The 12,516-nt window shown below is 33.5% G+C and overlaps 1 protein-coding gene across 4 annotated transcripts in view; it reads left to right on the forward strand.

Annotated features, from left to right (window-relative positions):
* Ehbp1 (EH domain binding protein 1) overlaps positions 1–12,516 on the forward strand; it is a 312,370-nt gene that overhangs the window by 197,437 nt on the left and 102,417 nt on the right. For all 4 annotated transcript variants that reach the window (XM_076832959.2, XM_076832960.2, XM_076832961.2 and 1 more), the window contains 2 exons: positions 8,078–8,256; positions 9,077–9,125. In XM_076832959.2, coding sequence (XP_076689074.1) covers positions 8,078–8,256; positions 9,077–9,125 — 228 coding nt within the window. The remainder of the gene's footprint in view (positions 1–8,077; positions 8,257–9,076; positions 9,126–12,516) is intronic.

Here is a 12,516-nt window from a genome sequence, read left to right on the forward strand (position 1 = left end):
TCCATTCCCAGCTTTCCCAGGAATCTCCATACTGCTTTCCAAATTGGCCTCAACAATTTGCAGTCCCACCAGCAGTGTACAAGTGTACCCTTTTCCCCACATCCTCGCCAACACTTATTGTTGTTTGACTTCATAATGGCTGCCAATCTTACTGGAGTGAGATGGTATCTTAGGGTGGTTTTGATTTGCATTTCTCTGACTGCTAGATATGGTGAGCATTTTTTCATCTACTTGTTGATTGATTGTATGTCCTCCTCTGAGAAGTGTCTGTTCAGGTCCTTGGCCCATTTGTTGATTGGGTTATTTGTTATCTTATTGTTTAATTTTTTGAGTTCTTTGTATATTCTGGATATTAGGGCTCTATCTGAAGTGTGAGGGGTAAAAATTTGTTCCCAGGATGTAGGCTCTCTATTTACCTCTCTTATTGTTTCTCTTGCTGAGAAAAAACTTTTTAGTTTAAGTAAGTCCCATTTGTTGATTCGTGTTATTAACTCTTGGGCTATGGGTGTCCTATTAAGGAATTTGGAGCCCAACCCCACAGTATGTAGATCGTAGCCAACTTTTTCTTCTATCAGATGCAGTGTCTCTGATTTGATATCTAGCTCCTTGATCCATTTTGAGTTAACTTTTGTGCATGGCAAGAGAAAGGGATTCAGTTTTATTTTGTTGCATATGGATTTCCAATTTTCCTAGCACCATTTGTTGAAGATGCTATCCTTCCTCCATTGCATGCTTTTAGCCCCTTTATCAAATATAAGAAAGTTGTAATTTTGTGTATTGGTTTTTGTGTCCTCTATTCTGTACCATTGGTCCACCTGCCTGTTTTGGTACCAGTACCACGCTGTTTTTGTTACTAATTGCTTTGTAGTACAGTTTGAACTTTGGTATCTGGACCTTTATTTTATTTATTTATTTTTTTGTGGTGCTGAGAATCTAACCCGGTGCCTCACACATGCTAGGCAAGCACTCTACCACTGAGCCACAACCCCAGCCCCAAACTTGAGGGGTTTTTTTGTGTGTGTATGAAGAAAAGATTTAGGCCTGCTGGTAAATCTTTTCTTCCTGAGGGGAAAAAAATTATATCGTTATAAAATTGAGTCTTTTAATCCATGAATATAGTATATCTCCCCATTTCTTTAGGTTTCCTTGGTTTTTATAGCAGTCATGTGCTTTATTTGTAGATTTATTCCTAAGCACAGTCATGTACCACATAACATTGTTTCAATTAACAGTGGAATCACATATACAATGGTAGTCCCATAAAATTAAAACAGAACTGAAAATTTCCTATTGGCTAGTGATATCCTAGGCATTATAATCTCATAGCCCAAATTCATGTATTTATGGTGATGCTGTTGTAAATGTGTCTGTGCTACCATTTGTATAAAATTGTAGCACATATAATTATGCACAATATATATTTGATAAACAGCTGTGTTACTAGTTTGTGTATTTTCTATACTATACTTTTAATCGTTATTTTAGAGTGTTTTCAATTTATTTAAAAAAAAAGTTCACTGTAAAATGGTATGTCTGTTATACTGTCAGTAGCCTCATACATCTTGTGGATACCACTTCTCTTGATTATACCATTTTCTCTTGTTCTTGATTTAATATTCATTATGGCCCCCATAAGCATACAAAATCCTCTGGTAATGTTGCCAGTAAGAGTCCCCATCAAGGGATTTTCCTGGAAACAAAATTTAAAGTCATTAAGGACTATGCAATTGGAAAATCAGTGATGGTATTTGCTCACTAATCAGGTCTTGCCTGTATCCCACGCAGGTAATAGAAATGAGGTTCCCCTTGGTGGAATGGGCTGGCTGCAAAATAAAAGCTAAGAAAAACAGAACAACAAAAAATCATAGGACACAGAAAATATTTTCAGAAAGTGGGGGCTGGATGGGCTAGCCAATCATATGGATCCAGCTTCTGTACTAAAAAGGCAAAATGGAGCCCATACTTGCTTTATTTATATGCTTGTTTATTTATATCTGGGAACATCAGAGGCCTTCCATAGAATGTTCTTCACCAAAATAGGTTATAGGTGGGCTGTCCAGTTCCAAATGAATTACGCCCCGTCTCCAGAGCTACTATGAAGGATCTTCCTAATAGAGTGTAGATAAAGGTCATGTACCTTGGGCAATCTATTGCATGGTAGAACCACAGATAGTTCCCAAGGTTAAACCTAAAATCTCCCTGGCTACCATACCAAGAGAAGACCCTCAAGTAATTCACGCGTGGCTTCCTGCAATCAGATATGTCCCATTCAACCGTAACCACAATCCTGAAGAAAAAGAACAAAGTGACAAAATTATATAAGGATTTGAAACAAAAATAACAAAAATCAAGAAGGGCGCAGATCATATGTACAAAAACTTCAAATGACATGGATCAAAGAGCAAATACTTTATTTTGTTTTCAGGATGACAAGATCACCTTAAAGGACTTAAGGTCAGCATATTATAGTGATACAGCCACATCAGTTTTTATAGCAGCTCAGTTCACAATACCTAAGCTATGGAACCTACTTAGGTGTCCTTCAACAGAAGAATGGATGAAGAAAATGTCGTGGGCTGGGGATGTGGCTCAAGTGGTAGCACGCTCGCCTGGCATGCATGCGGCTTCTCTCTCTCTCTCTCTCTCTCTCAATAAAAAAACAATAACAACAACAACAACAAAAAGAAAATGTAGTACATATACACAATGGGCTATAACTCATCCATGAAGAATAAAATTATGGCATTTGTAAACTGATGAAAATGGAAACTATAAGTGAAATAATCCCATTCAAAAAAACAAAAGACCAAATATTCTCTCTGATATGCAGATGTTAACACAAAATTAGGCAGGAGTAGGGAATAATAGAAGTTCATTGGATTAGACAAAGGGAATGAAGGGGGGAAGGGAGGGAGGATGGGAGTAGGAAAGATAGTAGAATAAATCAGACATAAGTTTCCTATTCATATATGAATACATGATCATTGAACCACCACATTAAAATAACACAAGAATGGGAAGTTACACTCCATTTATGTATAATATATCATACACTCTACTGTCATGTATATCTAAAAAGAACAAATAAAATAAATGAAAGAAAATATCACCTTACAATGCATGATCACACTTGATTTTATTTCTATGCCTCTATGAATTGTTTTAATTAAAATTTTTTTGATATATAGGAATTTAGTTTTGTACATTGGCACCTTTACTAAATTTAATTAATTTTAATAAATTATATATATAATTTTTGGGGTATGGGGTTTTCCTCATACTCAATTATTTACTATAAATAAAAGTATTTATTACTAATATATCTTTTTTTTCTGACCTTAATGTACCAACTGGAATCTGAATAGAATGCTAAATAAAAGTGGTGATAGATTCCTAATCTCAAAAAGGGAAACCTTTGAGTATTGAATATTTTACCATTGTGATATTTACTAGGCCTTTGCAAATTAGGGAAGGGGGACTTGCTGAGATTATTTTTAGAATATTAATGGACATTAAGTTTTGTAAATTTTTTTGCATCTATTTAGATAATTTTGTTATGTTTTCCTTGTAATTTGCTAATTTGTTAAATTACTTCCATAGATTTGCTAAGCCAGGTGTATATTCCTAGGGTTTCAGCAGGTGTAGACTCACTATCTTAAGTCTAAGTTCTGCAGTTTTTCCAAGTTTTGCAGTTTACATTACATCATGGACATAATGCTTACAGTCTTTATGTAACACACACACTAATTAATATACTCCACAGTCAATAGTCCTGTAACATTTTCTGGTACTTATATCTGATGTCTTGCCCCTTTTATAGATTCTAGGTTTCCTTTCTTCTAATGTTCACTCCTCTTATCTTGCCTACAAAACCAAAAGCCTGCCCAGAGGGTACCTCTCCCTATTTTCCACCTCTGCCCAGAAAGGCTGGAAGGAAGCCACCCAGGGGGCATTCATTATCAACTCCTGGTGGTAGAACAATTCCCTGGAGGCAGGTGACCTTGGCAACTGGTTAGGAGGAGGGGGAAGTATTTTGAGATATTAGCATTTTATTTCTTTTTTAATTGCCCCCCCTCTCCTAACCCAACTGTTCTTTATCTAACTGACTACCTAACCTTTCGTCCTGGTCTCAATCCCCTCTCTGATTAAGGGTACCCTTACTACTGTAAGGGAAAATGGACGATGACCACTCTGGCTTTAGCTGTGCTTTAAGTAGACTCTATGATATGATGGTAGGTCCTGAGAGGGAGAATTTAGAAGAAGGAAACCTTGTTAGGAAGATTTTCACTATTATTTAGTCAAAAGGAGATAGATTATTAAAATATAACCATAGCATCAAACCTGTCCATGTATTAACCAGTAAAAGATGACAGGAGAAAGAAAAATTCAAAGGTGATTCAAAGAATAAAAGTCTAGGCAATTGGGACAATAGTAATTTCATTTGCAAACACAATGAAAATGAGCAGGTTGCAAGGAAAGATTAAAAATATGGTTTTTAACATACTGAGTTTGAATTTTATATGGCAGGAAGGACAGCCAGCTGGAAATGTCAATTTGAGATGGTTTGAACTATAAATGTACATTTGGGAATCATCTGCATGTGATAGTTGGAATCCTGAGAGTGAATCAGCTCAAAGTATGGAAAGAAAAAACTATTCAAAGAAATACCTAGAGGAATGGATAGCTGTTTAGTGGAAGACAGGGAGGTAACAAAAGAGAAACTATAAAGGGGATATAGCAGAAAATAATGGAATTAAAATTTCTCATAGCTTTTTGAAATTTAGGAAATTTTTTCAGCAAGTTATTTGACTGGGTTTTCTGAAACAGATACTATTGCCATTGATGGAAAGAATATTTTGGTACCCTTCTTATTAACATGTAATCTGCTGTGTTAACATAAATAACATATTAAAATTATCTATATTTCAGAGTTCAGTTCTGACCCTTATGAACAGATTTGGCTGTTTTTCTTTCTATGGAAAGAAATGTATTGCAGTCATTCAGAGCTTCTTTCACCAAACACATAGGAATAGATACATTACCAATCATTACAAGTGCCCTGTTTTACACATAGAATATCAAGGTGCTGATATTATTTTCTAGTTAAAGCTTTGTCTGCAGAGTAAAACCTTCACTATGTTAAATTTGTGGCCTTTGATGTTCCAAAAGAACCCCCCAAAATAGAAGTTCAGTGCTGATAATGCTTTGGTTTAATAATAATTGTAGTTAGATTGATTAACATGAACTGAATGATCTTGCCATATATAGTGTTACTTTTTAAAATGCATTTATTTATTTAACAGTGTTTACTGAGTGTCTGCTGTCATTGGGTACTTGGGATAGGTTCATAAATAAAGCAAACAGGTTATTGACCTCATATATCTTTTATTTAGTGATGACAGGCATAATAACCAATAAAGTAAAAGATAAAGTATATGAACTGTAAAAATATGGTAAATAGTATGGCAAAAATACAGCAATATAAGGTCTATCAGGAATGCTAGTTTGGGGTTGGGTGATTGAGATAGGCTGCATTATTAAATAGCATATTTCTAAATGGTGAAGGTTGCACTGGAGTTAAGCATGCAGATCCTTAAAAGGAGAACACCAGGAAAATGGAATAGTCCTTGCAAAGGTCCTAAGGTTAGACCATTTCTGGGATATATAAGGAACAACAAAAATTCAGTGTGCTTCAAAGTGATCAAGGGAAAGAGTGTAGAGAAGATCAGAGAGAGGTAGTAGGATAGAGGAGAAAGAAAGATCTTGTTACTACAATGCTCTGAAATAGTTAACCATCATCATACTCATTCTACAGATGAAACAGACATAAAGAAGACAAGTAATCTGCCATAACATTATAACAAGAAGCAAATTATTTGATGCAATTATATACTGAAACTTTCACAGTGATTTGATTATTAATTCCTTTATGACCCTCCGCAAAATATTAGATGAAAGTTCAGAAGTTCTGGAGTAGTTGTTCATTTAATACTGCCTCTAATTTCCTTTCTCTGCAAACCAATATGACCATTTATAGGGCCTGCAATTTCATTACTTTCTTCAATTTCATATGATTTTCTGTAGTCAGAAAGGTAGTCAGTGTCCTTAATATGAGGCTTTTGATGAAACAAATCCAAATTTTGGTTTAGTTCTTCTAGTCTTTTTATATTGAGTTTTCTTAGAGATTTTAATAATCATATATATACATATATATATATATATATATATATATATATATAATATATATATATATATAATATATGCCATCATATATATTCTTTATTTTTACATATAGAAATTCATCCTAAATTGTAACAGTGATAATGACATTTATACATTACCTCTGTACATGTGACTGACAATTTGAATGGATCAGTATAGTGATTATAGGATTATTTGGCCCATGTTCATACTAACCATGCTTGAAGTGACTCACAGCCTTAATAGAATTTCTTATAGAAAAACATTATAATAAAGATAATCTTATAGCTAGTAGACAAATAAGTAATAGAAAAGTTTGAAAAAAAGTGAGTATGTGCCTAGTTTAGTGATCGCCTAGCTCATTCATAGACCACTCTCTACTTTTAGGTTAAGTGACTAAGAGAGATTTGAAAGTCACAGTGGATAATTAAGTGAAAAGATAATTTAATGCTTCATTTTTATAACATTAGATTAATAGTTAAAAGAGCCATTATTTATTCTAAAGTAAATTTACTATATTGGGAATTTTATATTTACCTATTGCTTCGTATTAAATGGAACTGATTCAAATTTGTTGATTTTTTTTTATGATCCATATTTTTTTAGCATTGACTTAATGTAGGTGATCTTTGAAAGAACAGTGCTTTGCTAGATTCATGATTGTTTATATAATGATTTGTTAATCTGACAGTTAATAAAAATGAGAAATTATATCCTTGGTGTTTCTTGGTGGTCTTCCCACAGAAGTAATAGATGCATAAATCAAAATCATGTGTGGTTGATGATTTTAATCATTTGGCACTGACATGCTTTTGTCAAGTGGGGGCATCATTGGTCTTTCTTAAATAAGCAGTATGTTAAGAATGGCTTGCTTGTTAAACGACATTAAGGGTAAATAATTGTTCTCCTTTCACCTTTCTTTAGAATGCCTCTCTTTTATGTCTGCCTTATTATCATAGCAAGCACTTTTAATTAATAGCAAGATTAAAATCCAGAAATACTTAATCAATTTCTTTATATTTTTCCATTGTATCAGCCTCCAAGTTATTGTCACAAAATGTAGTTGTTCTTCAGTAAAATAAAATGACATAATTTTAAGAACAACAAAAATTTGGAATAAAAATCTTACAACGTAGTCTTAATTTTATTCCCATCATTGTAGTCTTAAATATATGAACAAGGGGGAAAGAAAATGATAAAGATTTTAAAGACATGTATTACTAACTCAGCTAATATTTTAAAAAATAGCTCTTAGTGATAATTAAAATGTATTTTGAGTATATCCAAAATGAATACTATTGTGTACTGTTGCTACCAGTAACTGGTTATTGTTAAAAACTCTAAAACTATTTTGCTGTTATTAAATTTATATGCTTGAATATGATAATCATTGTTATTTTTAAAAATGCATACATATGATTACTGTATTTTAAAAACTTGCTATGATTTTGATCTCTACTAACAATTTAGACTTTAAAATGCATTATTTTTAATCCAGTCGAAAAGGAGCCATGTTTATATGTGATTGCAATTGGGGGGAATTTTTAGTGTGTGAAAATTGCGTAGGTATTTAGCATTAAGTATTTAAATACTTTAACATGATGTTTCCATCAGGAAAACTCTTTGCTTATTCTTATGTATAAGTTTAAAATCTCACCTATCTACATCCTTGTCAGGCAAATGCCATGGGCTAAAACTGAAGATAATAATTTAAGATTTATGTCTCCCTCTTGGATGTTATAGTTGTCATGAATTGACAGCTTTGAAGGACCTAAACTGACATCAAAGGGTTCAAATGATCTAGTTAGGTCAATTAATGTTAATTTTCATCTTCCATTAAATTCTTTTAATGTTTTCCTCTTCTCCTTTCTTCTAGCCAAGTCCTATACCAAGTCCTATTTTGGGGCGAAAGCCAAATGCTAGTCAGTCATTGCTTGTATGGTGCAAAGAAGTTACGAAAAACTACCGAGGAGTGAAAATCACCAATTTTACTACATCATGGAGAAATGGTTTATCTTTTTGTGCTATATTACACCACTTTAGACCAGACTTAATGTAAGTAGAAACAGTTTCCATTCCCTATTACATTGCATAAATAATAGAATTTCTTTTCTTTTTCTTTTGGCAGAACTTGGGATTAAACCCAAGGATGCTCCTCCACTGAGCTATCTCCCCAATCCATTTTATTTTATGACACAATCTCACTAAGTTGCCCAGACTGACCTCAAAGTTGCGATCCTCTTGCCTTATAGCAAGTAGTTGATACTACAGGCATTATGCTACTATTCCCCAGTATTTACACAGTTTTAATTTAAAAGAACCCAAAATTATTTCATAGAACATGTCCTGAACTACTTGACTTTATATTTCTTTTTTGCTAGCCACACCTTTTGCTTTTTTGAGAGAAGTATATGCCAGGAAAACTGCTTCCTTCTGAATACCTAAAAAACATATTTTCCCTTTTAAAAAAATGATTTTTTCTCCTTAATCTTGTACAAAAAACTGACTTCAAATTATTATGAAAATTGTGTTAATGTTAAAATGAGATGAGATAAAGAAGCCTGTAGCTCTTTCTACATTGACAACAGGGATTACCTCATGGTAAATTTGGTTGTCATGGCTAGTCTCTGGTCCCTGCCTTAACTTCTCTTTTAGATGGAAAGCTTCAGGCAGTGAAACATGTAATCACTGTTTTTATTTATTTATTTATTTATTTCCTTAATTTTCCACACTATTAGTTTTGTTGATTGAATTTCTGTGAAATTGCTGGTTATTCTGGTATTATTGAATGTCAAATTTTTAGATTCAGTTTGTTTTAAAAACAGCTGTTTTTATCAAATACTTCATGTACCTACTGTGCCATTTTCTCCCTCAGTGACTACAAGTCTCTGAATCCTCAAGATATTAAAGAGAACAACAAAAAGGTAAGAAATGCCAAGGGGAAAAAATACATAGCTTCAATTTTGGCTTCTCTGCAGGTTTTTTATTAATTTGGGGGAAGTGAAGGGAGTTTTGGTGAGGTCATAATTGCAGCTCTTAGAAGGTAATTTGCATTCCAAAGTTCAAAAATAGAATACTTGGTTTACTTTGGTTTATCAGGACTTTAAAAATCCAAGATCAGATTACAATATATGTATGGTCTTCATTAACTGTTAAATGTTTGTTAAAAAAAAATAATGTTTTAATTCTAAGATTTAGCTTTTAAAAGTACACCCAAAACTATTGTGTCATAACTTTTACAAAACATGTTCTAACACATTAGAAAAATGTGTTAGAAGGAAATAAGAGCAGGAACCTGATAGGTAAACAAGACTTTTTACCTAGGTGACTAGGTTTGTAGAAGCAAAAAGATATAAACATTGGTTCTTTTCACTTTCTAGTAAACTATATATGTGTTTCCATATAACTAATTAAAATATACTGAGATCAGAACTTCCTTGCTGGTATTTGGAGATATTGATCCTTTCAGCCTTCAGGGCAACTGCATAGGGCTGAGTTGCAAGAGCCCCAAGGGCCAGCTGACTGTGGCTAGAGGCTGATGTATCTGTTTACCCCAGTGCACAGTACAGGATTATAATTTTCTGTGTGCAAGGAAGGAAGTGCCTAACTCTGCACACGTTAGATACACAAATGTTTGTTTGTACTGAATTGAATTCTTCATTTGAAAAATGAATGAAATGTATTTTCTTGGAGTTTTTGCTGTTGTTGTAGTTCTTTATTTTACAATACTGGGATTGAACCCAGGGGAGCTTTATCACTCAACTGTATCCCCAGTCCTTTTTCTTTCTTTCTTTCTTTCTTTTTTTTTTTTTAGTTCTAATTAGTTGTACAAGACAGTAGAATGCATTTTGACACATTGTAAACAAATGGAGCATAACTTCTCCTTCCTCTGGCTGCACATGATGCAGAGTCACACCATTAGTGTAATCATACATGTATATAGAGTAATAATGTCTATCTCATTCCACCATCCTTTCCATTCCCACATCCCATCCCCTCCCCTCCCCACCCTCTGCACAATCCAAAGTTTCTTCATTCTTCCCTAATACCCTCAACGCCTGCATTATGGATCAGTGTCCACTTACCAGAGAAAATATTCAGTCTTTGTTTTTTTGGGGGTTTGGCTTATTTCATTTAGCATGATATTCTCCATCTCAATCCATTTACCTGCAAGTGCCATAATTTCTTCTTTAAGGATGAGTAATAGTCCATTGTGTATATATACCACATTTTCTTTATTTATGCATCTGTTGAAGGGCATCTAGGTTGGTTCTATACAGTCGTTTTTATTTTTTGAGACAGGGTCTTACTAAGTTGCTGAGGCTGATCTCAAACTTGAGATCCTCTTGCCTCAGCTTTTTGAGTTGTTTGGATTATAGATATGTACCACCATGCCCACCAGAAAAGGAGTTTATAACTTGTGATCTCTGGATATAATTAAAGAGGTCTTTGAAGATGTAGAGAAAAATACATTTTATTTTCATAATTCTTTAAACATTAGTATTTTCTTCTATTGTAAATTTTGATTTTAAAAAATCATGGTTGTAGTAGGCATACCTTAGACTGTTACTTCAGAAATCATAGATTTATCCTATCTTACTCCAGTTGTTGCAAATTTCTACAAATACCTTTTAAGTTTATCAAAATCAGTTATAAAAAATGTTCTCATAAAAAGCATATACTTTACTGGTTCCCAAATTGTTTTGCAGTATTTGCTTAGTTGTATTTTCCAGTGTAATTGGTTCTTTTGATTCTTATCTATTCTATAATTGTAAAACATTATTCTGAGAAGTGTCTGTGGCTAAAGGGGTTCATAGGACAAAGTGGTTAAAGGACCACTAGAGAGAAAGGTTTTTTTGTTTGTTTGTTTGGGGAATCATGGATTGAACCCAGGGGAGCTTAACCATTAAGCACATCCCCAGCCCCTTTTGTGTTTTGTTTTTGTTTTTGTTTTTGTTTTTGTTTTTTGAGACAGGCAGGGTCTTGGTAAATTTCTTAGAGCCTTGCTAAATTGCTGAGATTGGCTTTGAACTTGTGATCCTCCTGTCTCAGCCTCCTAAGCCACTGGGATTACAGGCATGTGCCATAGCACTCTGCATAGACAGTTTTTAATTTATTTTAAATTAGATCATTAAAACCACTGGTGATAAAAGTGTTGGACTAGGCATGGTGACATATGCCTATTATCCCAGCAACTTGGGAGGCTGAGGCAGGAAAATCACAAGGCTAGCCTCTGCAATTTAGTAAGACCCTGTCTCAAATCAAATAAAAAGAGATGAGGGTGTGGTTCAGTGGTATTGGGTCTCTGGGTTCAATTCCAATATCACCAAAAATAAAAAGGAAAGTCTTAAAATTTTATGAAAGCTCAATTAAAAAATAAGAATTTAAAGCTGGGGACATAGCTCAGTAGTAGAGCACTTTCCTAAGTTGCACAAGGGCCTGGGTTACACCATGAAGAAAAAAAAAATTATTTCCAACAAAACAAGTTTAATACTTATGTTGTTCTCTAAAACCAAAAATTTATATGCCATTAAAATTTTCTCTGAAAATTATTACCAGTAATAATACATTTTGAAACTGCCATTTTTAAAAATTGATATATGCCACCTAAAAGAGGCAATCCTTAAAAATTAGTATAATTTTCTCATAGAAATTAACTGTCTTGTAGGCATGCTATAAAAAGTAGATCATTCTCATGAATTATTTCCTGTGTGATTTTGTAATACTTATTTCTATTAAAGTGAAATGCCTTTTTAATTAAGTAAATTATGTTCTTATATGTGTGCATTTTTGCATATTATTAAAATGCTAAGCTAAATTAAATACAGAGATAAGCATTATAAAATAAACCATTAATAGCTGATAGATAGCAGTGGTGCAAGCCCATAGTCTGAACTGCTCAGAAGGCTGAAGGCTGAGATTGGAGGGTGGCCATTAGCCCAGGAGTTCAAGACCAGTCTGGTCAACTAGCAACATCTCATCACAAAATAAGTAAGTAAACAAATAAAGTTAAAAGAACCAAGTAGAGCCATATATATATATATATTGTGCTAAGGATATATGTGGTGCTAAGGATTGAACCCAGTGCCTCACACATGCTAGGCAAGCATTCCGCCGCTGAGCTACTGCCCCAGCCCTAAAGTGGAGCTTTTAACTAACTATTCAAATCTTTGAAAAGGAAACTATTGAGTTTCCTAACATTTTTAAATAATATAGGGAATCTCATTAAGGCTTAAGTCATATTTTATATTTTTTTAGGAACTTAATAATCATTTACATATTACTAATAAAATATCTCATTTAATTTTTTCTCAT

Source organism: Callospermophilus lateralis, chromosome 14, assembly GCF_048772815.1.
Source record: "Callospermophilus lateralis isolate mCalLat2 chromosome 14, mCalLat2.hap1, whole genome shotgun sequence".
NCBI lineage: Eukaryota > Metazoa > Chordata > Mammalia > Rodentia > Sciuridae > Callospermophilus > Callospermophilus lateralis.